Genomic DNA, 26,955 nt, shown 5'->3' with positions numbered 1-26,955 from the left:
TCATTGAAACACAAGATTTAAACGTCTTTTATTCATAAAACTACATTGACATTAGCATTGATTTGAATTGCACACAGCTTATGTACAACAAAGCCTTGAACAACGTACCATTCACTTGACAACAAATGGATCCAGCTGAACGAGGATGCAAGCCCGTACTGTATGCGGCAAGAAAATAGAAAACATAATAAGGGGGAGCCATTAGCTACATAGTTTAGTCGCCTCGTACTCCACATAGCTTGGTTGTCCGGCACTAAAAGTCTGCAGGGCAGTGAGGATCCTGGTCACGTCTGCACTGGAGAGTTTCAGTCTGTGGCGGAGCAGACAGGCAAAAAGATCCACGTGGGAGGCCCCTGGAGGCGAGAGGCGGTTTACCCTGTAGCGCAGCTCCACCAGCTGCAACAGAGCCGAGTCCTGTGATCCCTGAGTGTACGGGTAGTCAATCTGCAGAATCAAGTCCTGGATTGCCTCAGGGTCAAAATGCATGCTGTATCCAAACAGCTGCATGCTGTTCACTTTCATATAACCCACGTTGTTGGGCGGCTCCGTCGCTTCCAGAGGATCATCGTCCGCCGAAGTGTTCTTGGAGCCCATTGACGTGCCGTCCTTGATTCGGCTCCTCAAGTAAAAATGCACAGTCTCAAAAAAGCTCTTCCATCTGTTTCCGAGAGACAACGTCCAGTTATAGCAGTCCAAGGGAATGTCGAGTTTGGTCCGCTCCCAGTCGGGATAGCCATGTTGGCCGATCGGCATTGTCCAGCTCTCTGAATGGCTGCCTCCGAAGGGGTTCACAAAGAGCGAAAAAGCTGGCTCGAGGGTGCTGTTCCTGGTGAGGCAAAACTGCAAGACGACTCCAAGGAGCATGTGAACTCGATTTGACTTGACCCGGTTGCTCTTCAGGGTCAGGAGCATCCGCTTCCTCCACGACGGGTCGAACCACGTGTTTATCCGCATGTCGTTGCTTACGAACACGGCATGCAGAGTGATGCGCGGATCACGCCTCTGAAGAAGGTAGCGGAGCTCCAGGTCGTGCAAGTCTTGGTCACTTTCTAGACCCAAGTAAGGGTCCGTAGGATCGGGCACCGCGTGCCTGCAGGTCCCCTGGTTCAGGTTGAAGCCGGGATTGCAGCTGGAGCATCGCGTGCGATTCTCAGCGGAGCAAGACGAACAGCGAGGTCCGTCGCCGATGGAGCACGGGATGAGACCGTGGCATGGCGGATGACTATAGGGGCAGGAGCATCTGCGACTCTCGTCGTTGTAGACACCCACTTGGTTGTTCTCACTGCAGTACAAGATGGAGAGGGTGTAGCTCAACCAGAAGTGCACAGACCTAGAAGAGAATCACATCTTGTAAGCGTTGGACCTGATCGAATGTGCCTGATTCTTCTTCTTCTTGCATTCCTTTTTTGTCCGTTTGTGGCTAATGACTCCGAGCTCCCTTTTGAATGGCCTCGCCTTGCCTTTTATGGTATCCTCCATTAGTTTCACAATGAGGGTTTTTCTTTTTAAATGCTCCTCAGGACAAGAAAACCATTAGGACACTTCAATCCCTGAACGGTCCCTCTAAATTACAAGCGCCACTTGTCTCCGGGCTTTGTATCTTGTTAATGTATACAGGAGAAGGGTAATGGCTGTGCACATCGTCTTTTATGTCATCTGAGCAGACATTTAACGTTCTATTTAGCATTTTGTCCCCCGCCCCCCCAAAAAAAGAAATAATTCATTTTTTTTCGATCAGATCAAAGAGAAACAACAGATGGGCGCACACACACAAACTGACAATCACAGTTGACATGCTTGTCTAATAACTGCTATAAAAAAAAATAAATACATTGGACTTTCCGTTTAGAATATGACCTGTCAGCACATGGAAAATGTCATAAACCCATAAAATAAATGCTTCACAGGGACACAAACAATAAAAGAAACAAATGTACCTACTGACCCAAAACCAATATTGGTTGAAATAAAATTATTTTATTTCACAAGCGGCACGTGTGTCCTAAACAAGTGTAATTTCATTTCAGACAGAAGGTTGTGTCTTATTTTGACTGGTAAGCTGCTGGCTTGTGCAACAATTTTGTTCATGTCCCTCCAAGAAAGAGCAAACCAACAGACTGCCGTCATGACCGCAGCGGCCGTGATAAGCTACTAAATCGAGCATCCGGGTGAGATCTACGCTGAAACAGCAGCTGTAGCCGGAACAAAATCAGAATAGCGCCAGCAGTCATGTAGGGCAACCACACAGCCACGGCTGAAATTCTTGAAAAAATGGTAACCGGTAAATGGGCCGCATTTCTCGAGCACCTTTCCAAATTCAGACTACTCAGTGCTTTTACGGTGTTGACTTGCTGGCACCGTGGTGAATGCTGGCTGGCATGGAAGTAAAGTATCGGGCTCATTTACACACTCATGTCGCAACTTAAGCTGCAACTGTCGGCGTTGGGATCTGGCCGAGGGCTACTCTGACAACATTTGGGAACTGAACCAGGAAGATGGTTGGCAACCAGATGAACCCTTGCCCTGATGCGTTTGTGTGACAATACATGCAATATTCTTGTTAGGAAGACTCCGAGGACGGCCTGGTGGTCGACTGGTTCGCGCGTTGACCTCACAGTGCAGAGGTGCAGGATTCAATTCTGACTCCGGCGCTCCTGTGTGGTGTTTGCATGTTCTCCCCCATGTCTGTGTGGGTTTTCTCCGGGTACTCCGGTTTCCTCTCATATTCCAAAAAAACTGCATGGCAGGTTAATAGAACTTTCTAAATTGTCCCTAGGTGTGAGTGTCAGCAAGGATGGTTGTTCGTCTCTGTGCGCCCTGCGATTGGCTGGCAACTAGTTCAGGGTGTCGCCCGCCTACTGCCCAAAGACAGCTGGGATGGGCTCCAGCATGCCCCGTGACCCTTGTGCGGATCAGAAAATTGACGGGTGGATGGATATTGAAAGTTTTTAAATGTTTCTAATCAAATATTTAATATCTTTTATTTGTGTTCCACTGTTCGTGGTGTTTACACTCATTAATTTATGTATCTATCCATCCATTTTCTGATCCGCTTTATCCTCACAAGGGTCGCAGAGTGTGCTGAGCCTATCCCAGCTGTCTTCGGACAGTAGGCGGGGACACCCTGAACTGGTTGCCAGCCAATCGCAGGGCACATAGAGACGAACAATCATCCTCACTCACACTCACACCTTGGGACAATTTAGAGTGTTCAATCAACCTGCCATGCATGTTTTGGAACATGGGAGGAAACCGGAATACCCAGAGAAAACCCACGCGGACACGGGGGAGAACATGCAAACTCCACACAGGAAGGCCGGAGCTGGAATCGAACCCGGTACCTCAGCACTGTGAGGGTGATGCGCTAACCACTTGCTCACCGGGCCGCCTTATTTATGTATAAATAAATCAACTAAATATGAATGCAATCCTGTTCTGTATCCCTTTGTGTTGTGTCTTTCCCTTGTCTGTGAAGATAACAGTTTTTTTGTGAGTCTCGAGGCTTTGTCAGTCTTTAAATTTAATCTATAAATGCTTTATAAGGCTATAGATAGTGCTCCCTTTGGATGGGCTCACGCCGAATACTTGGTAAGGGGCTTTGTAACTACCCGAAATAATGGATTCATGTGTTAATGAGACATTTATCGGAAAACAAAATGTGTGCATTTTTATAACGCGTCTGCTAACACACTCGCCAACCATTAGTACATGTCTGAATAGTTGATGTGTAAGTGCATGCGGGCATATCTAAATAGTTTGGTTCATCATTTGCGTACACTATCTAAATGACCTTGTAAACTGTTGACAATTCCGAAATAACTGATTGGTAAACGATGCAATACGATGCAATACGATGCAAAACGATGCAATACTATGCAATAATCGAGAGGGGTTGAATCTGTCATTTATAAAGTATAAAAATGCAAATCATGGAGCGCATTATGGATTATTAAGGATGAGTAAAACATTTGCACCTGTGTTTATTACCCACCTATTAATGATGCTCAATGTCAGAAACATGCTGTATAAATGATGAACTCGGTATTTACTAATGCTTTACGAAGACACGTATTAACGATGAGTAAAACATTTACAGTGGTTTTTGCTAACTATATGCTCCTGATTATTCATTCCAGAAACACGCTTTATAAATCATTAACTCAAGATTTATGAATGCTTAACTAATGCTTATTAGTGTGTACTTTCTATAAGGATACCAAACTTCCCACCCTGATCCGCTGTTCCGGCATTCACCATTTACACAGCCGTCATCCTGGTCCGTTGAAGCTCTGCTAATACTTTCAAACAGTGAATATTGGCAGGAAGAGAGGTCTCCCCATTCCGTGTCAGTGCTGTTTACGCCGGTCCAAATTATAATACAAATAGGATTTAGGCTCGAAAACACTTGAGTTGTATGTTTTGTGGGGAGGTTTACTTCTCCTTTGTTTGGATCAAGGATGTAAATCTCAGACAAAATGCATTCATTATTTTCCCGGATGAGTCTAATTGAAGGAAAATAACTCAAGGCTGTAGCCCCAGATGTTTACAAAAGTCACACGGTGTTGTATGCTTTATGTGGGGCGAAAAGGATTTTACTGCTGATTGCAGAAGAAACGAAAATACCACGTATCAAGAAAATCACTGTACGAAAAAAGTCTGATTCAGAAAGCAATCAACCTCCGATACAGGCCAATTAAGGCAGTTTTTTAAAACGTCTTAAGCCGTTTAGCTGATAGCAGATGCACCCCCCCCCCCCCGCCCAAAAATTCATTGATGAGCAGCAAGCAGGTTTTTGAAGCATTTGGAGTCTCTGAAGTCCCAAGAAGCTCTCAATGCAGGAGTCTCCAAGGAGAAATGTTTTGCGATGGGTTGATGAAGACAAATTTTCAAAATGGTTTTGTCGACTGATAAATTCTGCATGTGCTACTTTGGACATTCCAGATGGAGTTGTCACATGAGTCTGTCATGATGCTGTTCTTGTGCATCTCCAGCAGGTGGCAGAGGAGGGCTTTCCCTCCAGCATGCACACCGGCTGCTAACGTGTTCATCACGTTTGCCATGTATTTTAAGGACTTCCAAAGCGACCGGTCTCTGTCGGATTATTGACAATGTTTGCTGCTCATGCTCAAGTGTTGTTTTCTAGACCTCTCGATCTCGTCATTTTTTTTTTTTGCTCTCTCGTCTCTCGCTGATAAGTATTTAGATTATTTTGTCTTCTGATCTTGTTATCGTTTTTGTTTCGTTAAATTGGACTCATTTCGTTCACCTTGCCTTTGCAAGCGCTTTTTGGGAATGTATTTTGCTTTTCCTGGCCTCTTTTTGACCAGCGATTTTAGTTAATACTTTGTCGATGCGCTTTTGCTAATAAATTAAGATTTTTGTACGGATTTTGTTTGTGTCTACGTTTGTTTGATCCGATTGCCATTTAGTTTGAATGTGTCAGAATCTAGTTTCCAGTACTCGTTCCCATAACGTCAGTGAGTTGCTCATCAATGTGATTCTAACTCTAAATGAGTTTCCGCAGTTATGCACATCGTCCTCGTTCTTTAAATGGCATGGCATGGCATGTCATCATGCGCCCGTTGTTTTGCTTTGTTTTGTTTTTGCCTTTGCCACGTCCGCTTTTGCGTTTTGTCGCATCTCCTTGTATTTTTGTCTCCTCTCCTCAGTCCTCAGTGTCCCATTTCTTCTTCGCTAACCTCTTTCCTTGTATGATTTGCTGCACTTTCTGGTTCCAAAAACCACCAACAATTTTCTTTTGCCCATTTCCTACCAGAAAACATTCCAAGTACCAAAGTACAAGTCGTGAGGTCATCAACTGGAATAATGGGGAATGACATGGTAGGCCAATTTAAAGCTGCCTGATGGTGTCAAAGTGACCTCTGCCTAATGTGTTTTTCACTGACCATTTGTGGTATGGCATAAATGGAAGAACCATGCCTTCCGCAAAAAGTGTCTGTCATGGCTTAATGTAGGGAAGAGGCTAGTTTTAAGCACAACAACATTTTCTGGAATACACTGTGAACACTCACACCTGATAAATAACCACAATACCAGGAAAACAGTCAACAGAGGAATCACACAAGATCTTCCAAGAAGTACTGTATATTTTTAAAATCACCAAATGAAATATCACTTGATATCCTCCAAGAAAAAGCTCTTGTTTCAAAAGAAACAAACGTTACCCATAATTAGGTAGTTAACATGAGTGCCCCTTTTATTTCCTTTCATATTTATTTTTCATTATTTTTTTAAAATTCTTTTGGACAGGATTTCTTTGCTCAGTGCTACCGTTTGTCGTGATTATGTTTTTGTTAAGATTAGATTTGGATTTTATTTCACAGAGGGAGTGTTATGGTTCCGATTGTGACCAACAGGTCACATCGTTTTGGCTGCCGCTGCTCAACGCGTATTGTTTTGTGTTCTTTTTGTTAAACTGTACGTTTGCACTGCAGTTGAGAGGAAAGAAATTTCATTTGTTTTGTATGTTGTACATAGGGCATATGTGACAATAAACCTGATTTGACTTTGTTACTTTGGTTTCTTGGCGTGTTCGGGATTTTATTTGGATTTAAATTTTCCACTGTTTCACTATAAGTGTTTTTTGGTTAATATCGTTTGTTCGGTACACCCTGCTTCTTTTTTTTTTTTTTTGGGCCCACTACCATCACATCATGCACCTCCCATGACACCATTTAGTTTTTACTGCGCATATACTGTATGACAAACATCTTGACTCTGATATTAATCACGGGAATGCATTCAAATGCTTTTGACCGCTGATGTTTATGTACTCTATATGTGGTATCTGGTCTCGCCTGTACATGTCCAGTGATTCAGTCCTTTCTGCAGCTCCCTATGAACAGGGATGGATGTGACAAAATTAGCAAGCGTATTCTAAAAGATTCAATGAGCCACAAAATACTTGACTGTGTAAAAGCAACCATTGTGCACATGCTTTTTCCAGCCTGCCGGTTAAAAATTCCACCCGTTTCTGTTTTGCATCTCACCTTGGCCTCTGCAGGATGATTTTGGGCTGTTGACGGCACCTTTTGCTAAGTCTGAAGAGCTTGTTGACGGTGCGGCGAGCTTTGGTGAAGAGCTGCTGGCTGCTGGTCTCCAGTTGCCTGTAGCGCTGGAGTAGGCTGGCATCTGTCCTCCATAAGTGTTCCACAACAGATGTGTTTACGGCGTAATGCGTTGGCAGCTTTCCAACGAAGCTTTGGAATTCCTCTGGAAGAAGAGAGCAACATCAAGGTGCAAAGTCGGCTGTTGGATATTATCCAGAGAATCACAATCTCATCTAAAATACTGACTACCTCTTATTGTTTGTCCCAGAAAAACAAACAGCTTGAGAGAAATATGAATAGAAATATGCCAACAGAGTGCATATATACAGTATATATATACCTGTATATATATATATATATATATATATATATATATACAGTATGTGTATATATAATGTGTATATTAGTGCTGCCAAATGATTAAAATATTTAATCGCGCTTCAATGTATAAATGTCATAGTTAACCCATAATTAATAACAATGAATCCCACATTTTTATCTATTCTAAATTTCCTTTGATTTCTTTTTGTCCTATTTTTCCCCATTTTAATGCTCTCATCAACATGGAATCGTGGATCTGTTTTCTTTGTACAAACTGCAAATATTTACTGAAACAACAATTTTGATTTTCAATTTGACATAAACATTTTTCACTTGGAGCAGTTATTCAAACTTGGAGCTCATTTGATTATTTTAGAGCAGGGGTGCCCAAACCTTTTGGATCGAAGATCTACTTTTCGATCAACTAACCTCCCGGGATCAACCCTTACCTGCAATTGCAGACTGCTGAGAGCTAACAACTTCCGGTGACGTAATCACGCGCCACCATAAATTCAAGATTTACTTGCTTTATTTTATTTTTTCAATAATATTTTGGGTGAAAATGAGACTGATAAGATGATTAGGGTGCCGTATTAATCTCGCGATGAAATTTTTTAATCCCGTTAAAACTGATTTAAATTAATGCCGATAACACGTTAAACTGACAGCACTCATATATACAGTATATATATATATATGTATATATACAGGTATACATCTTTTTTTTTTCTCACTGTCCTGTGCAGTTGGATAGATTCAGTTTGCAAATGAGTGTTTTGGGAGCTTTCTAATGCTCTTTGGTTACCCACCGTATGATGTCGATGCCCTGATAAATAGTATACCGCATTTACTATTTAAATCAAGTTGGATTTTTCATCTGTTGGACTATGAAGTATAATTTATTTATTTTTTCTTTTAACGGACATACGGTTGACAGACGGACAGGCCGGTGAAATTTACTGAGGTCTTAAAATAGCGATCATTTAGTGATGACAGAAGCACGGTCAAAATAATGATGATGGACTGACAACATAGAGAAAAGCCCAGATTTGAACCCTCAACATTGTGAGGTGTATTTACAAAGCATGATTCTGCCTTAAATCCCAACAAATCCTTGAAAGTGTTCTTCCATCATACTCAAGGGGTAGGATAACCTTGAATTTTAGGTTCTGCTTTTTTATTCATGCCCCAGAACAGATTAAATCAGATTTTCTGCAAACCTCTGGGGTAAATTGTGTGCTAAATGCCGGTTGAGGTTGATAATCCAATCAGGGACGGGTATGTTGTGTTTATGGTAATGATAGCTTTGTTTCAAAATGATGCAATATTACATTATTAGGTCCGAGGACGCGAGCCGTGCTTTGTTTGATCGGTGGACCTTTTATTTGTGCACAAGCCAATTTGCTCAATGCAAAACTGTGGGAAATTACAAGAGAGGCACAAAATGAAGACAACCAGGCTTCCTAGTGGAGGTCACGCAATCGATTAGTAAGGTCGGCACTGTTACAGGTATATTAGCGTTAACTGCAGCGGCACGGTCCTGACTTGATTTTCTGATTGAATTATTCCATGAATGTTTTGAATAATTACTTGCAGTAACACTTTGCTAAGACAAAAAAAATGAACTTGAAGTGGCCTGGCGGTCCACCGAGTCCAGGCTCAAGCCCCTACCGAGAGCCACATACTGAGATCTGACACCTTGAGTGGCAGATCTTTTGATTCAGACTGGCAACACTTGACAGCCAAGCGAGACTTTAGAACGGGAACAAGACATAGCTTTTCTGTTCACGTTAGCGCTCAAATCCGAGTATCAATCTGCTTCTCTCAGAACACGAGCACCGAAAATTCAGCACCATTTCAAGCAGCGGTGCTCCCACTGGAGCTTGTTGATTGCACAAAGTCAAGCTGACATTTTCAAATTACTCCTAAGGCCAACAATAAATCACAATTCCTGACTCACCGGATGCCTCAAACTCCTCGTTGGTCCGCCTCCAGGCCTCTTTGATGCGCACAAGGTTGTTTTCCAGAGTGCCCAGGTCAGCGTGAGGACAGTTACAGTGTGGAAATTCCACACGGCACTCACACCAGCATTCACTGTTTTGGCACATAAAATGACCCTCGGATTTACAGCCGACGTAGTTGAGAGCCGCCTGAACGAAGCGGCTCCGCAAGTAGTTCGGGAGGACGACCTGCAGCCCTGTGGAGCATGAAAGACAGGATCAAGGCAATTATTACACTTGCCCAGGAAAGACGAGAGCGTCAACAAATCGCATGACAACTCTGACAAAGTAATTGTATGGTTACAGCAAGGCCCGATGGCCATTTCGGCCCAATGTCTATTTCACCTGAGAGTCCAATTCATTAGGTGTAACATGGGCACAGCAGTTCATTGTGACGCAACCCCATTTACACTGACCCGCTGCCAGAAATTCATACTAAAAGGTACTGACTGTTCTGCTGAAAATAGTCCGAGTTATTACCTACACTTATGTCGGAGAATGTACTTGAAGTGACTTTTGAAAAGGCAAATTATACATTAATGGCCCATTAAAAAACATCAATGTGCTTTCAGTGGAGTTCTCGGACTCTCTTGAATACAGTGACATGACACGGTTAACCCTTAAAGGAGCAACGCCATTTTTTTCTCATATAAGGGTCGGAAAGGTTTCTGCAGAAAGGACCCGGAGTTTCTTATTCGCTGTAGGTTTGCTGTGTCTAGGTGGGGGAGTGGATGGGGGGGGGGGCATATATACGTGTGTGTGTGTGTGTATCCGGTATATACATATAAAGGCCAATTCTGTGACTTGACAGAATAAATAACTGGTTAATTAAAAAGATTCTAAAACCACAGAATGAATAAAATATCTTCTTTTCTTTGTGCCTGACCCTTATGATATCTTGAATATCGAAGACAAACAGCCAATTGGTGTGTCGAATTGTACTGACCAATGCACACACATGGTATCCTGTACAGATGGACAAACGGTGTGAAACAAAATAAGCATTGTGTGGCAATGCCGTCAGCTTCCAGTGTCAGGACTTGGCCCAAAACTTTGAAGAATATCAGCGAGAAAGTTGGTAAGTCTGGGAAGGGTATTTAATTTATTACAGATAACTGAGGCAACTGGAACCCTGATAGACGGGCACATTGCTATATCCACGTAATTGGCTTTTGTTGTTTTTAATATGACACAGGACACCCACTAAAACCACTTTGAAGACAGGGCAAAGAAAATCTAGCGATAGATAACCCAATCTCACTGTCATTACCTGTGCTTTTTGCTGTGTAATTGCTGTGGAAGGAAATTTAGAAATGATAAAAAATGAGTGAGTAATCCCAATTAATTCTGAGTTAATTATGACAGTTGCGTTTTTAATCACGATTAAATATTTTAATCTTTGACTGCATATATATATATATATATATATATATATACCAGTCCTCGATTAATATTTTTCTTTTTCAGCATTCGAATCATTTCATGATCTGCAGGTCACTACACTAAATGACTCTTAGGATTTATTTCTTGAATGGAATATCTTATCATAGGCAATATTTATTTAATTCTAATCCCTTTTATTGAACCTTTATTTATCCGGGCAAGGCAAATGAATGCAAATGCTCTTTTGCAACACCAATATCTGACTGTAAACAGCAAATATGAATATAATATAAATCAAAAATATTTTTAAAAAATAGATTTAAATAAGCCAAATAAAGAGCAACCACAAATACATACACACTGAACTTTACACTGTTCTACGTAAAACTGTACATGAAATATATACACCAAACGTAAAATGATAATAACATGAATGCAATCGCAAATAACCAGATGCATTTTTCTTCAATAAAAATATACCATAGGTGCAGTGTTTTATTCCCCAGCCCCCCGTGGCAGTTGTTTGAAGCTTAGCTGTTAGTAGATGAGAGAGGAGCAAAAGAGTGAAGTCTCCTTTGACCCGTCCGAGGGCGCCAGGATCAGAGACGTCGCGATCAGAGCGTTTATGATGTCGCTCCCGGTTTACTCTCGGCTGGGTTTGCAAGTAAACAAGCAACGGGAGTTGTTTTTTAAATTCCACTAGTTTATCTATTGGCGAGTAACACACATACAGGAAGATTGGGTCCGATTTTTCTTGTTTTTTTTCCTTGTCCCATCTTGCAGTCACTCATGCTTTATATTCCTTATTATTATTATTATTATTTTTTTTTTTTTGCGTCCACTCTCATTCCTCTCCATATCTCCTCCGGGATGTATTTGGCTCCACTAAACTACCATACCATTGCAGACAGTCTAGCATTGCCAACATTCTCCGCTCAACAAAAATGGGGCCGACTGCACTGGTCAACAATACATTTTAATCAGGGATGGCTTTAATATGTCCCTAAATATATTTTTGATGTCTGACGAGTGATAACGTCGTATAGCATAACACCTACAATATGTTTACACATAGGACCCTAATTATTCATGATATAATAAAAACGGCCCATTTTCTTACCTTGTAGTTGAACCTTGTTCTCCGGACTATGAACGAGAACGGAACTGACGGTGTCCAGATTGTCATAGTTGCTGCATCCAAGTGGCCCTGTCCGGGTTTCTGTTACCTGCATGCAGTACAAAAGAGAAAAATCTGAAACTTTTGTCACATCACTATGAATTTTTTTTCAGTTTTTTTGTTTTGTTGTTGTTGTTTTTTTTAACTTCAAATTAGAACGACAGTAGTAGAGCGCATAAGTTGTAACGAGACACGCTAACAATCACAATGCAGAAGTCAAATACTGCCACTTCCACAAGTAGAGCATAACAGCAGGGTAAGCTAACGTTAACATGTTTGTTTACTTTGGTTCTTTGTGTACATTTGCCCTGGATTGTTACACGTGTGTTGCTTATTGAATGGAATAAATCCGGTCAACCAGTAGTGGTTTGCATCACCGTAACAAACGTACACACCCTTGCGTAGATAATTAGGGTTATTATCTACCTCGACATTCAAATGTTGATTCACTTCGCATGTGCTTCGAAATAACCTACATAGCCCATGAAAAGAACTTCATACCTCAAATCACTTTTGAATGCAAGTACAACTGCAAAGAAATCCGAAAAAGGTCTTCAATTTACCAGCTTCTTCTCCTCAGAGTAAACCATTAGAGGGAGGAGATCTACTTTGCTCTGACCACCTAACATCCTCACTTCATTCAACCAGTAATTGACCCTGCTGTCAAATCAAGAAATTTCAAATGCACAAATCTCCAGAGACTCAAAATACAATCCTTCCCGGCATGTACCACATTGTATGGTTTTTAATGAAAAGATATCAATGGAAGTAGCTATTTTTTGGATCCCTCATAAAGAGCGATGTTCATTCCCCCCCCGTCTTCCTCCTCGGCTCTTCATTGAATGGAAAACAGGCTGGGTGGGAATTAATGGGATGATATCTCTAATCGATCAAGCCGACAGATAACCATAAGAAGATGTTTGTGGGGTGGCACTCGTCTTCATCAGCAGCCACTCACTTTATCGTCTACGTTTTACCCTGGGGCTGATGCATGCGTTCTCTCTAATAGCTACTTTAGATGTTAAAACGGATGATTGGTGTTTCGCTGGGAGGGCCTTGAAACCGCTGCACTCGTCCACTCCTCTTAAACTTTCCTTCGGGGTTGGCAAGCCCATACGTATGCCTTTGAATTGAACAATGAAGTATTGCTTTCAATGTTACGGTTTAACTACGCGGCCGGAGGTTTACGGGATTGATCTGACGAACATTGTTAACTGAACTACATTATAAATCTCAGAGGCGCACACGGCTCAAGAGTGTAAACGACTCATGTCAGGCACACTCAGTGAACATACGTGTCTATACCAATTGCCTTACAGTATTCCTCCTTCCTAATTTTACTTGTAAAGGAATAATTCTACTTCAGTTCTAAGATGACACAGTCAACCAAAGGGGCTTTTCAGTGATTTCACTGACAAATTTGATTCAAGCACGTTTTAAGTGGTCTTGGCAGAAAACGTCGGAACGTCGTTTTGTTTGCCTTGCATATATTAGATTTTTTTTCGGTATACTGTGGGGAAAATAAAATAACAAAACAACAACATGACAATGTTAGGGTTTTATTTAGCAACTATGAAGTCGGTGAACAGTTCAGGAAAAGAGCTGCAACAAAACCTTTACACGTATACAAAGTAGAATCACTAGCTTTGATTGACACTGACAGCGAGGGATTAAGGTGGAGGTCTGATAAGGTTCCTGAATACATTTAAAAAAGGCTCGTGGAATATAAACCCAGTTAGGTTCTCAGGAGCCCAAATTTCAAAGCAAACATGGGGCATCAACATTCAGCTGTTATACTTACTGCACGCAAATGGAATAAGCTGCCAACAGAACTGACGTTAGCCCCAAATGTAAATGCTTTTAAATAAAAAAATGATGCTTCCCCCCCCCCCCCCCCACCCCCACATACCTATGAGGAGTTTTAAAGGTGTTTTAAAGGATTTCTACAATCAATTTTCCCCAAAACATGTTCTTGTGCTGCACTATTAGTCATTTTTGTTTGCTTTTAAATGTCTTAAATTGTTTTGCTTTAAAGGGGACGTCAACGTTTTCTTTACAATATGTTCTACGCAGCCCTCCTAGCTGAAACACAGCATTCTGGTTAATATTGCATTTGTGGTCTATAAATCAGCGGGCAGCCAATTTGTCAGTTGCTTTTGACTGAAAATGACATCACAGATGATCAGGCCACAGGTAACGACCAATCATGGCTCAGCTTCAGAAAACAGGTGAAGCGTGATTGGTCGTTACCTGAGCCCTGAAGCAACTGTCATTTTCAGTTGACCAAAAGTAGCTAAATGGCCGCCCCTTGAGATGGCTAAAAACGACTGCATTTTACTGCTTCACTTATATTCCACAAACGCAACATTATTCAGAATTTAGACAAGTGGAGTCGCATGGAACGTATTACTGTCAAGAGTGTTTTGGAGTTGACTTCCCCTTTAAATATCGTATTTTGCCTTTAATGTTTTTTAATCGTGTGAGGTACATCACGTTACGTTGTGTATAAAATGCGCTGTTCTTACAGAACTTGTATTGCAGTAATATTCACAATTCATCTCTAAGTACCGTATTTTCCGCACGATAAGGCACACTTAAAAGCATTTCATTTTCTCAAACACCGACAGTGCGCCTTATAATCCAATGCACCTTATATGTGGATCTATATACTGGTTTCTTGGACATAGTATTTTGTTCTGCAAAGCGCTTTGTTGCAGCTGCAGTGGTCGTGAAGTGCTCAACATAAATAAAGCTGTATTGTATTCCCTTTAGTGGGGCTTCATCTAGTGGCTGCAGACCGCAACCACAGCCACGATTGTAGCTTCTATTCTATGCGCCTTATAATGCCCTATATATGAAAATGGGGTTAAAACAGGCCATGCATTGAAGGTGCGCCTGAAAATCCGAAGCGCCTTATAGTACGGAAAATACGGTATATGTAAAGTTTATGTCGAGCTGGACAGCCACCCAGTCACCTTGAGGCGGTTCAGACTAGCTGCTCCATCTCTCATCACACTTTCTCTTTTTACATGTTTCTACATACCCGTATGGCAGTTGAAGCTATCTGGAGGTGGTGAAGCCTGCGTAGGGTACTCTCTCTGTCTATGAAGTAGGAAGCTGCCAGCTGGTGGAGTGCCTCCAGCGTAATTGCACCGGCCGTGTTGTTGCTTTTACTGCCCTCAGCCCCCACCACCGAAGATTCCTGACCCAGCTTCCTTTTGTCCACAAATATGGTTAAGGACTCTTCCCCTGGTGACAGTCACACACAGAGCCAAAGCAAGCTTCATTAGCTCTGACAGAGCAACACTAATCACCTTTCATTAGCATCTCTACATATTAGATTGAAAAGTAGTAATTGAGTACTGTGGAGGAACTGACAGTTGAATAAATTGAGACAAAGTCACAGAAAAGGAACGGATCATTTCTTCATCATCATTAATCACCGTCATTTCAGGGTTATCATTAATGTCTCATTTCGTGCTACCATTGGGTACCAATGCAAATCTGATCCCAAAATACAATGAATGTATCTATACAAAAACTCATCTTTGGTAAGAATGGCATGGTTGCTGTCTTTTGCTTACAGGAAATGTAATCACATTAGTCCCCTCATGAGGTTTGGATAAATCTCTTTCTTTAGCACCAATAACATGCAAATACCCAAAACAGTAAGCTGAAATGAAACACACACACACACACAGTATATATATATAAAAATATTCATATACATATTATGCATGTATACATACAGCAGGGACGTGCTGGAAATAAAATCCAGCTCTGGAATATGCGCCGACACTCGTAAATATACTGGCCTTTCGAGAATATTACCATATTATACAACATTGGCTGCATATATTTTTTTAATTGACTGTTCCTGTTAATACATTTCCTTATGCCCCTTTCTTGTGTAGTAATAATAATAATAATAATGTCCAGCTACTTCTGACAATTAATTTGGAAACAGTCAAAAGACTTTTGAACACTGATATTTCATCAGACGCCATAAATATCGTCTGTGTGCTTACTGTAGAGTTTTGGAGGCAGCTACTATCGTTGTTGGAATAATGTTAACTACACTATCGTAAATGACAGAGTCATCTTTGTTAGCTCCATAAAGCATGTTTTCTCGATTCTGTTCTCCGTTCGCCAATAGTGGTCTACAGTGGATCTTGCGGTGTCAGCATTTAAAATATGTACCAATAATGAAAAGCCATCCCTGAAAAAATGTTCAACAAGAGAAAATAGCAGTGATGAATCTCCATTCAGGGTTGCATGCCGATTATGACACAAGAAAAAAAAAATGCACCCATTGTTTCATGCCTTTTTGTATTTTTTTCATTCCCCCCGATGCCCTCTATATTGAAAGTGAACGATGGTGGCCCGCGTATTTTACCGTACCTCCCAATGTGGCGGACAGTAGGAGATGGGTGCCATATTTTTTGATGAGGCTCTCAGTAATTGCGTGCATGCTTGGCCGTCTTCCCAGCTGGCGGATGGTGTGCATGAATTCGGGGTCGAGGGGCAGAGCCAGACCGCGAGTGCCACCGCGTTTCTCCACCGCCAGGCTGTTGACCTTCCATCGACCAAACTCCCTGGACACACACACACACGCACATGCTTACTTGGCTGCAGCCGACAGTGGCATTTGTCACCTCCTATTCACTCCATGAAGTCAACGTTACAGAGGTCATCGTGAATGGCTGATGATTTTCTATAATATTTTTACTTCTTTTTTTTTTCCGCCCCCACCCACCATCTTTCTAACCCAATTAAAAATATAACTGTAAGGTTTACGTCCCCTAATCTTCCCAGCAGGTTGTTGAAGTTTTATGTACCTTTGGAATCAAACCGAATGAGTTGAATCCGCCTTGTAATGTAATCAGTTTAACGTAGCCCAAATCAGACACTAGATGAAGAATGTAAAGTGACAGTAATGAACGCACTCCAACCATTGGATGGAAACCTCCGCGCCCTCCCCATGAGTGCGAGGACTTGAATTTGCCCGGAGATGCAAACAATCTTAAACATGACTTTTTCTCGATGGTTCTGCCTGTATAAAAGCAGCAAACAAACAACGTAATTCAATCGATGTCGATGGTATTTTACTGTGGTGAGCTTTTTGTGTATACAGTATTGGGCATTTTTCTTTTTAAATTCCTTCAGTAATTGATTTTCCTGGCCACGGTGCAATGACGTATTGCCTAAATAAAGCTTTGGAGGATGTAGAAACACAGTATACACTTAGGCACTGATTTTATGCACAAAGCCTCTTACCTTATCAACAGATCGGTAAACTGCGTGAATTCTTCGCACCTTCTTTAGAGGTCGTATTTACTTTGGTTTCTACTGGTGGATTATTGCATTTATACAGCTGACAATTAGGGAAGTAAATGTGAAAGCGAGATTCAAAAATAGAGAAGAATATGTTCCATAACTTAAAAAAAAAAAAGTCCTGGCTTTTAATGACGAGGATAACGTGTTTACTGCAGCTCATTATGTCCGTAGTTACTTTAATGAAAATGGCATCTTTTAACTTCTTTGATAGCCAGTGTGGTATCTTCAATATTTAAATAACGATACGCGTTCGTTTCCGTCAATTACGGCTTCAAAGTTGAATCGAGCCTAAATAAAATATGTCTTCATTTTAAACTGATGCTGAATATACAAGTCGAAAATTTGCAAAATGACGACTAAATCATTGAATGGAGTCGTATAAGACGGCGCACAGTTTCTAAGGCCACAGATCTGTAACTTAAAGGCTTATTTTTGGACCCGGATGCTTTAAACTCCTTTGAACAAAATGATTGATTTTCTTGGGTTTTATCTCTTGCAGTCAAGCTGATGAGAAGCAGGTAAATTAGCATGCAGTCATCATTCAGCATCATCAGTGAGTCCCTGCCACCATTTTCCAACTGCAGCTTCATTCCGACGCGCCGCTGTGATTGTGCGAACGTGACAACTGAAACGAAGTGAAGTCAAATTGTGAAGTCTGTCTCGTCAACAAATCACGCTTAAGGCTGAACGTTTCTAATGGAGTGTCGCAAGCCCGCTCTGGAAGCCTTTGTAACGAATCGATAAGTTGTGTCAGTCACTCCAAAAATGGACGCTTTCTGAAATGATGACTTGATGATGGTTCGTTGGCATAAAAGCTACTTCAATCGAGAATAAGAGTGCGCGAGTCCGGTTTGTTAAATTAGAACAACATTTCATAATAGGGTTCTCGGAGGATAATTATATCTTGAAAACATATCTGTGGATGGGAGACAAGGCCATGTCATTGGCTTGCGTCTAAATGAGATTTATCCGAGTTTGGCATTTACGGGCGCAGAAGGAAGGTGTCCCCGCTTCGGAATGAACACAACGACAATTAAATACGAGTACTGCAGAGACAAGGTGCACCTACTTGTTTACTTCTTTGACCTGGAACGCATGCCTCAAAGCTCGAGCCAAAAAAAAAAAAAAAAAAACTCCATCAAGGGCAAGAAAACGGAGAACGTCGAGCCAAAGCCCTCAACCGCATTTTACAGTGAAAAGAGTTGAGCATCGAACTTCAGGATGATCATAAAATGCATATAAAATGGCTCATTAAATTTGCTCCATTTCAGCTGAGGAGCATTTGTTAATTGAACCAAAATGAGGAAGGCAGACATTGAAAATGTATCTTCTTCTTTTTTTCAGAGGTAACTTTTGCAATAAACTAGTGGTCTTTAGAGAGAAACGAAACACATCTTGTTTCTTTCTGAATAATGTTAGCCGAAGTCATTTTTGATTTCATAATATCGATTAACAATATACGGTGAAGGCGGCGGCCCAGTGGACGAGTGTTTAGCGAGTTGACCTCACAGTGCAGAGGTACCGGGTTCAATTGCAGGTCTGGTCTCCCTGTGTGGAGTCTGCATGTTCTCCCCGTGCCTGCGCGGGTTTTCCCCAGGTACTCCGGTTTCATTCCAAAAACATGCATGGCAGGCTGATTGAACACTCAAAATTGTCCCTAGGTGTGAGTATGAGTGCGGATGTTTTTTCGTCTCTGTGTGCCCTGCGATTGTCTGGCAACCGGTTCAGGGTGTCCCCTGCCTACTGCCCGAAGACAGCTGGGATAGGCTCCAGCACCCCCCGCGGCCCTTGTGAGAATAAAGCGAATCAGAAAATGGATGGATAGCTGTAATATACTGTGAAATCCCACCCCAAAAAAATGATCCCATATCGACGCCAGTGTACATTCTCGGTCATCCAGGTCAAATCTGAATCAAGGTGAGAGAATTCTTGTTCTTTGTTGATTTTTTTTTTTCTGGTCTTCCCAAAACTTTGACTTAATTATGCCGTTCGTCTCACAACTTGACAACAGCAGTTTGGAGACTAAAAACCCAGTTTCACTTATCAGTCCAGACCACATGTGTCAAACTCAAGGCCCGAGGGCCTTATCCGGACCGCCACGTCATGTTATGTGGCCCGCGAAAGCAAATCATGCGTGTCAACTTCCATGATCTTTGCTAAAATCTGTACCAAAATAATAATACCCTGTTTACACTCACTTGAACAATAATTCAACAAACGACTAACAAATAGTTGACTGATTAGAAAACGTTTTTTGTGTACAAGTAATAATATGATGTGATGATTAACCATTCATTCGGTTTCACTCCATAACTCCAAAAAAAAGAGTTTGGTCTCAACAGTCCAGAACAAAGTTTTGTTAACAGAAAAGTGGAGCTTTTTTTGTTTTTGTTTTGTTCTTCTCTGAACTGCAGAACAGTTGTTTAGAAAAACAAGAACGTGGCCACACTCGTGTATGCCGCATTCAATTCATTTCCAGTGAAACACGGCTGTTGTTGCATGTATGCCACTTTCGATAATGAGTTTGATGAAGCTCCTCCAAAGAAATATTCATTGACTGTGTCTCATAGTGACACATTCATCCCACAATTCTTATTGTCAATCCAAATTTATGCTGAGTCGGGTATAAAAAAACAATTTTGCCGGAACGATGAGCAATTGCTGCATCTTAGTGATGAGTTGTTTCTGCTTCTCGGTGTACACTGAAATTGCTTCGGCAATGTCGCCGTCCGTACATCAAACTTCAATGACACAAAAAGTCCCATTTCTACGAGATCGCGTCAAAACATGCCCCAAATCAGTGTCGCGCTGTCAGCTGTCCTCATTGAGTCAAATCAGTGAACAAGCTATGTTGAAAGTAATTGGGAATTGTTCGAGCACCCCTGGGTACAAGCATCCCAGCAGGCAGTCTTTCCACTTCCATCGCTTTATTTGCTACGGGATTGTCACTCATGTATATAGAGCGGTGGTTCTTAACCTGGGTTCGATCGAACCATAGGGGTTCGGTGAATCGGTCTCAGGGGTTTGATGGAGCCTCTGCCATGGAGATTAAGACACACCTGACTCAATATGTCAATTAGTTATGAGTTTGTCATGCATGGGTTCATTTTGTGCTCAATTTAAAAACAACTTATAGTTATGTCTTGAAATTTGATTTCCTTTTTAATTTTTTTTAATACATTTAATAAATTTTTATGTGTTGAATTAATCATATAAAAATAAAAATCATATTTTTATTTTTCACTAATGAAGAGTTTGATGAATGTGCATATGAACCGGTTGGGCTCAGTACCTCTTAACAAGGTTAAGAACCACGGACATAGAGTAGCATGGGCGTAAGGAAGGTTTGAAAATAATAAAACGCTGCGACTAAACAAATGTAAGCGCTTCCTGGACACAAATGTCAGTGAATGAACTCTGTTATTTGACCGTATTCCATTTCCCACCGAGCCACGAGATGCTTCCTCTGATTCTCTCCCCTTCTGGGAGGCAATCAATAGCATGAGGAAAGCTGCTCAGCAGGGAAATAATTGGGGAACTGGGACAATGTGGAGTATGCCGTTACAGTCAATCGTCATAACGAGTGAACGGACTCAGTGTCCACCTCTGATGGACGGATGGGCCCCCGCCCCCTTTTCTTTTCCATAATAGGCACATACGGCAAGCCGAGGATTGTTTGCGAAAGGAATGTTCCCCATCCTGAACATGACAGATTATTACATGCACCGTGAGCCATCAACTGAGATGGAAAGAACTCAGTGCAGAAAGAAAAGAAAAGGTGAGAAGGGAGAACTCCAAAGAACAAATAGACAACGTAATCACATGCTGCTGGATGGCTGGCAAGCATAACATGTTGGGCACCGTAAATTGTACATCACAGAGGTCAGAAAGGTAGGAGAGCAATGTTAGCCCCAAGGCGGCTTCATATTGGACACTCCGTCAGTAGAAATTCATATCTATCCCTGAGGGTAAAATATACACTGAAGGGCTCCATAAGGATAATTTGGACTCCAAGGTCCCTTTTCCAGGTATCACTGTAAAATTCAAGTGTCAATAGAACCAAAACAATACCTTTGAGGAGACCACCCAAATATAATTCTTGAGAGTGCTTCTCTGTTTTTATGGTTTCAAGAAAAAGGATGTGTTTTCCTAATGCAACAGTGCAGTGAATACCCATTTAGTATGCTTTATAATGTTTCCTCACTTTTCACAGGTGATACTTTCCATGACGCAGGTAATAGGTGAATTTCAGCAATTTTGAGGTTGACTTTTTGTTTTTGTTTTTGTATTTACTAGGGCTCGGCATGAATGGGTGGTGACTCGAATTGAGTAGCAAATTGTCCGTTGAAAACAAACGGCAAATCAGAATTTTCCCTCATTCGAACCTGTACGGGTTGAATGGCCACACTACACGGACGTCTGTGCCACAATCACATCTCAGTGACTATGTTTATATGTAGTCCAGATTTGGGTTGAGGTCAAAATTTCGAATTCGGAAACCTTTGGAAGAACCCGTTTGTAAACGTTAACCTACCGTATTTCACGACTATAAGGCGCCATTAAAAGTCTTACATTTTCTCCAAAATGGACAGGACGCCTTATAATACGGAGCGTCTAGTGTATGAGCCGAGTTCCAAAGCATGACTGAGAGCGCTTCTGGCCGACACGCTGTTTATATAGAGAAAAGGCGGAGTGAGTGACGACAGGCATGCGGAAGTCCGCCAATGAGTGAAGGGTGGGCGTGTAAGGGGACGCTAAAGGCACGCCCCTAGCAGGTACCAGTCGCCAATGAGTGAAGGGTGAGTGTGTAGGAGGTGAAGAGAAAAAGGTGAGTACATTGTAAAATGGCTAAATAAAGTACAACCGAACTCAGTTTTGCTTCCGTTACCTTTTTAAATACGTGCTTTGAGCGTGCTTGCCTGCATGCCGTATGTTTAAACTGGCGTATGTTTTACCATGCCTGGCTGCGCCCAATAATACAGTGCGTTTTGTGTATGTGTCAAACACAGAAATAGCACCCGTTACTGAGACTGCGCCCAACAATACGGTGCGCCGAATGCTCGTGAAAATTCGGTAATCGTATTTACAATAGTCGGGGTAGAAAAGGGGTAACCCAGGGATCTTATTCGTGTTTTTAAAAATCCGTATAAGAGTATATTTGGGTTTTTGCTCCCGTATACATGACCTTTAAAACCCCAATACCGCCAACATTAGGGTTGTAAATGGGTGATTGACTACATGTAAATGTCGGTATCTGTGACGTCGTGAATGTGGGCGTGGCATACGTGTTGTCTGAAAAGCGCACTGCTTTCGAGGCATCTACTCTGAATCTTTTGTGTGTTTATTATAATATTTAACTTGCTAATGAACAGAAAAGTCAATTGTGAAGTAATTAGTCAACAAAAACCCAACGAGGCAGGGTCTCAACACCCTGCCTTTGTGTTGACCTCTCACAATGTCTCACTGGCATACAAAGTGCGTTTAGCCACTTGAATGCCGGACGGTAGACGACAGGTTTGCTTTGTGCTAGCTGCCTGGTTACAACACCACCCAGATGATTTGCTAGACCAATGCAATAAAAAACATGCCGGATTCTGGAAGTTGAAGTAAGCTATTTTAAACTAAAAAGGAAAACCTTTGCGTTTGGTCAACTTGGATAAAGCCCCACATAAGGGCACTCCATGTACCATTTAGATCAAATTAGATTTTTCATTTGTTTGAGGTTGAAGCATTTTTCGTTTTAACGTAACAGATTTGAGTTCATTCGGTATTTGCTCGTGAAGATGAACAGGAATAGCGAATGCAGATTTGGGGTTTTAGTTGTAGTTCTGGAGACGAAGATGACAATGATATCCCGAACAGCTCTTCAGTCTTTTAAAATCTCGGAAAGGCCCGTGAAACAGTGAGGTCAACCCGCAATAGATGAAGTGTGGTCCCAAATGAACACCTCGAGATAGCCTGAAGCCACAATAACTGAACCGCTAAATAACGAGGGAACACTGTTTTTATGTTCAATAAACTTTTGAGTAGGAGATGTTTAGCAGGGATCTTGTTCTCTTCAATCACAAATCTCATAAAGTTTTCATCGTTGTAAGTCTCATGAAAAGAAAATGATTGAGGGTGTTTGTCCACATAATCAGGCAAGTCACTATTTGATGTATAATAAGGGGAAAAAAAATCTCTCTGCTGATGAAAAGCACGGCATGGTTGAACATATTGTGTCTCGTGAACGCTGCGGCCATTTCTAGAAAATAACTGCACAGTTAAATAATTTCTGCGTGGCTCCGAAAGCCTATTAAGGATACTTGCTGTCGGTTAAAGGTGTCAGCAGCTGTTAAAAATCCGCTCATGAGTGCGAAGCAGGTACTTAAAGCTGTGTGTCACTGGAGTCGCAAGAAGCTTTCAACGAATGATGCTCCGAAGACGTAAATCTGTCTTTCGGCCGGCCCTAATCCCTAATTCATGAGGAGAAATATTTGCGCCCCCCCAGATGAAGTCTCATTTTCATGTAATTTGGGATGTTTGACATGCGTGGAATTCTGGATTGTTGATTGATGGCAGTGTCGTCCGATGTGCTGGTATGATGCGAGTCTGTTCCCTGGCTACTGTTTGGGTGTCCTTGAGCAAGACCACGTCGACACCTCCCAGCTCAAGAGGTATAGCGGTGTTTGCACGCCTCTTTCACTCTGGCCTGCCTGCATCTGTACGATATCTTGTGTGTGTGTGTGTGTGTGTACAATATATACACAGCAGAGTGTAAGTTGAATTTCCCCTCGAGTGATAATTACCAGGATATTCAATCAAAAGTACAAAATAAAAAAAATAAGTCACAAGAGGTCCCAAAGGCATTTTTGTGTGTGTGTGTGTGCGCTGGAATAATGAGAATATATCATATTTGATATGATATGATATGGTAGGCCCTCGGGGTGTTTGAAGGTGTCAAAATGACCTCTGCAAAATGTGTGGAGCTTCTAACCGGTCAGAGTGAAATAAAGACGAAAGAACAGAGCCTTCTGCTGTCAAATAATTCTCATGCAAGACAACGCATCATCCCACGCTGGTCAAATTGCCACTGACGCTTGAGTTGCTATGGGTAGAAATGAAGGGCAAAAATAAATAAATAATAAGCACAGCGTAGCTACAAGCAAATCCACATTTTATCCTTTGACCTCCTTGACCCTTGAGAACTTGCGAGCAACCTTAGTTGTTCTTCATCATTTGTATGTGATCATGGAAATCCAAATTTTTTTGCTCTTTTTTGGGGGCGGGGGGCTCGTATAATTCGGTGCACTGTATTGTGCATACTGATGTGGTTGTGGCTTTGTTCTCGGATATATTTGAAAAATATTCACTGTATCATTATGCCTATATATATTATTTGCAACACAGTGTACAATGCAACACATTCAATGCAGCATCATTCCTCACATTGTGGTGGCTAATTGGGCCCTAGATTTGGAGTTATTGACTCGTGGTTTCAAATATGATAACGGAAGAAAATGATCAAACCACAGACGAGGAGTGCCATTTCTGATCTTGCAGTCAATTTTCAATTTCAATGATAGTATAAAGCAAGGGTCCCCAACTGCCGGTCCGCGGACCGATACCGGTCCGCAGGGAATATGGTGCCGGGCTGCACAGAAAGAACTTGCCTTAATTCCGTTTTATTTATTTCGGAATACGAAAGATGTTTTATTTTGAAAAAATTACCGGATTCTCCGTTACATCCGTCTCTGTCACGCTTGACACGCGTCAAACCACGCTTCTGCGTCACGTGACCGATTACGCAAATAAATAAATAAAAATAAAATGTTTAAACTGCTGGAGATCGCAAATGACGGCGGCCTTAAAAGGACGTTCGAGACAACTGGATTCAAGTTATGGCTGAATATTCTGAGATCGCCACAATAGCACTGTTGCTATTTCCGACATGCTACCTGTGTGAGGCGGGGGTTTCCTGCAGCAACGGCGACTATAACAAAATTACGAAGGAGAGTGGACATAAAACACACATTTGAGGTGTCATTGTCTCCTATTACCACGAGATGGGACCGTCTGGTTGCAGAAAATCAAGCTCGGGGCAGTGGTGAGTCGTCATTTTCATGCACTTTAAATTTGCATTGTATCGTATTTTGAATGCATTAAACATTACCATCGCGATCAGAGTGTTGCGGCCAGATTATACGCTCCTTGTGTTTATTGTTATTATATTTCAAAAACGCCACAGTTTTCATGCAGCTCATAGCATATTATTTTGTTGTATTATTTCCGCCACACCTTGAATGCCGGTCCCTGAAAATATTGTCTGACATAAACCGGTCCGTGGGGCAAAAAAGGTTGGGGACCCCTGGTATAAAGGACCAAAAGATACAAATGAGCTTCCGGAGTCATTTTTGTTTTTCTGAAAGAGGAGACACAAGCCACAAAGCTTTGTAGGGCAAAAGGAGGTCATATCGAGAAAGTCTCGGCTTGGGAAGGCTTGAGATTTGCCATGGACAAAAAAAAAAAAACAAAAGTGCTGAACAGCACTTTGGGAAAGGAGTCGAACTGATTTCCTGGTTTTGCATTTCTACCGGTTACGTAGCACGAGTGCACAATCATTTCTTCTTGCTCTTTTTCAGTCCGAATATGCTTGGCTGAATTTCACATAGCTCAGTGTTGGCAGGTGTGATACCTGCGAGGCCAAACCTGAGAGCGGGCAAGCTTTCAGTACATTTCGTCAGCAGCTGCTGCTGTCACCGATTAATTCCACTCTGGTTTTAAGTGCTATGTCAGGTGAAATGAGTGAGTGCACGCACACACGCTGCACCGCTCCAAAATGCATCGATGATATATCCCCTGCACTCCTTATACAATCCGCGCGGCGCACGCGCTCGCTCACACCTCTCTCACCTGTAGATTTTGTATCTGGTGCTAAAGCCCTGCTGGTGCCTCTCTGCAGCCTCGGTGAACTCCAAAGACTGGTGGAAAGGTCCTTTATCCGACAGAAGCCATGACAGCGAGCCGGCGAGGGAGCCGCCGGCCGGACCGGCGGCTCCGACGGCTGCGTCTCCGGTGGCGGCTGCCCGCAAGGTCCGGCAGCAGCAGAGCCAGAGGCCGAGAGCCGCACTCGTCCATAGCAGAGACAGCCGCTTATGACTGATTCTCTGACGGCTCATGCTTCACCCAACGACACCTCATTCTCTCCGGGCTGGGAGGGTTGAACGAAACAGCTGAGAATTGTTCGTATGAGACTAAAACAATGAAGTAAAGTGGTTCTTTGTACTCACCTGACTTTGCAAAGAGGACCAAATTCTGGACTCTTTGGGAAGTGAAACCTGTGAATAGAAAAGGCGTGGAATTTGCAGTGCAGTGAGATGTTTCTTTCAACTCCATTTCCACTCGAGCTCAACTTTGCCACAGGGATGCAGACGCCCAGTATCCGCGCATTCCTCTACTGGTCAAGTGTTCAACACACACTTTATTCCCGAGGTCCAAACAGCTGATGGCTTCATCCGCATACAATTCTCATTCTGCTGTTGTTAAAGCTCCTTTTGTTTTTTTTGGTTGTTTTTTTTTCTTTTTCCCCCCCCCTCGCTATTTTCATGCAAAATTCTGCGTGCACACTGCTGCAGCAGCTGTTCTCCTCCTCCTCCTCCTCCTTCTCCTCTTCCTCCCTCTGCTGTGT

General features: G+C 42.1%; 1 protein-coding gene across 1 annotated transcript; it reads right to left on the bottom strand.

The window, feature by feature from the left end:
* Positions 1–26,955, bottom strand: brinp3b (bone morphogenetic protein/retinoic acid inducible neural-specific 3b). The gene is made up of 8 exons (XM_086130044.1): positions 26,558–26,955; positions 26,181–26,478; positions 16,353–16,546; positions 14,995–15,200; positions 11,895–12,000; positions 9,352–9,588; positions 7,011–7,233; positions 1–1,330 (listed from the first exon to the last, which is right to left on the bottom strand). Exons 2-8 carry the CDS (start codon positions 26,444–26,446, stop codon positions 202–204), a joined length of 2,361 nt encoding a protein of 786 aa, XP_085986170.1. The 5' UTR covers positions 26,447–26,478; positions 26,558–26,955; the 3' UTR covers positions 1–201.

This window comes from Hippocampus guttulatus, chromosome 14, assembly GCF_054856545.1.
Source record: "Hippocampus guttulatus isolate MCC_2025c chromosome 14, RoL_Hgut_1.0, whole genome shotgun sequence".
NCBI lineage: Eukaryota > Metazoa > Chordata > Actinopteri > Syngnathiformes > Syngnathidae > Hippocampus > Hippocampus guttulatus.
This window is presented reverse-complemented; position numbering and strand designations above follow the sequence as displayed.

Bases quoted from the DNA above. Each gene is read 5' to 3' on its own strand.
- brinp3b (XM_086130044.1), bottom strand. From the start codon at position 26,446: ATGAGCCGTCAGAGAATCAGTCATAAGCGGCTGTCTCTGCTATGGACG. The intron at 16,547-26,180 runs GTGAGAGAGGTG...GTGTGTGTCCAG, and splicing joins ACCAGATACAAAATCTACAG to GGAGTTTGGTCGATGGAAGG. The intron at 1,331-7,010 runs GTGAGATGCAAA...ATTCTCTTCTAG, and splicing joins ATCATCCTGCAGAGGCCAAG to GTCTGTGCACTTCTGGTTGA.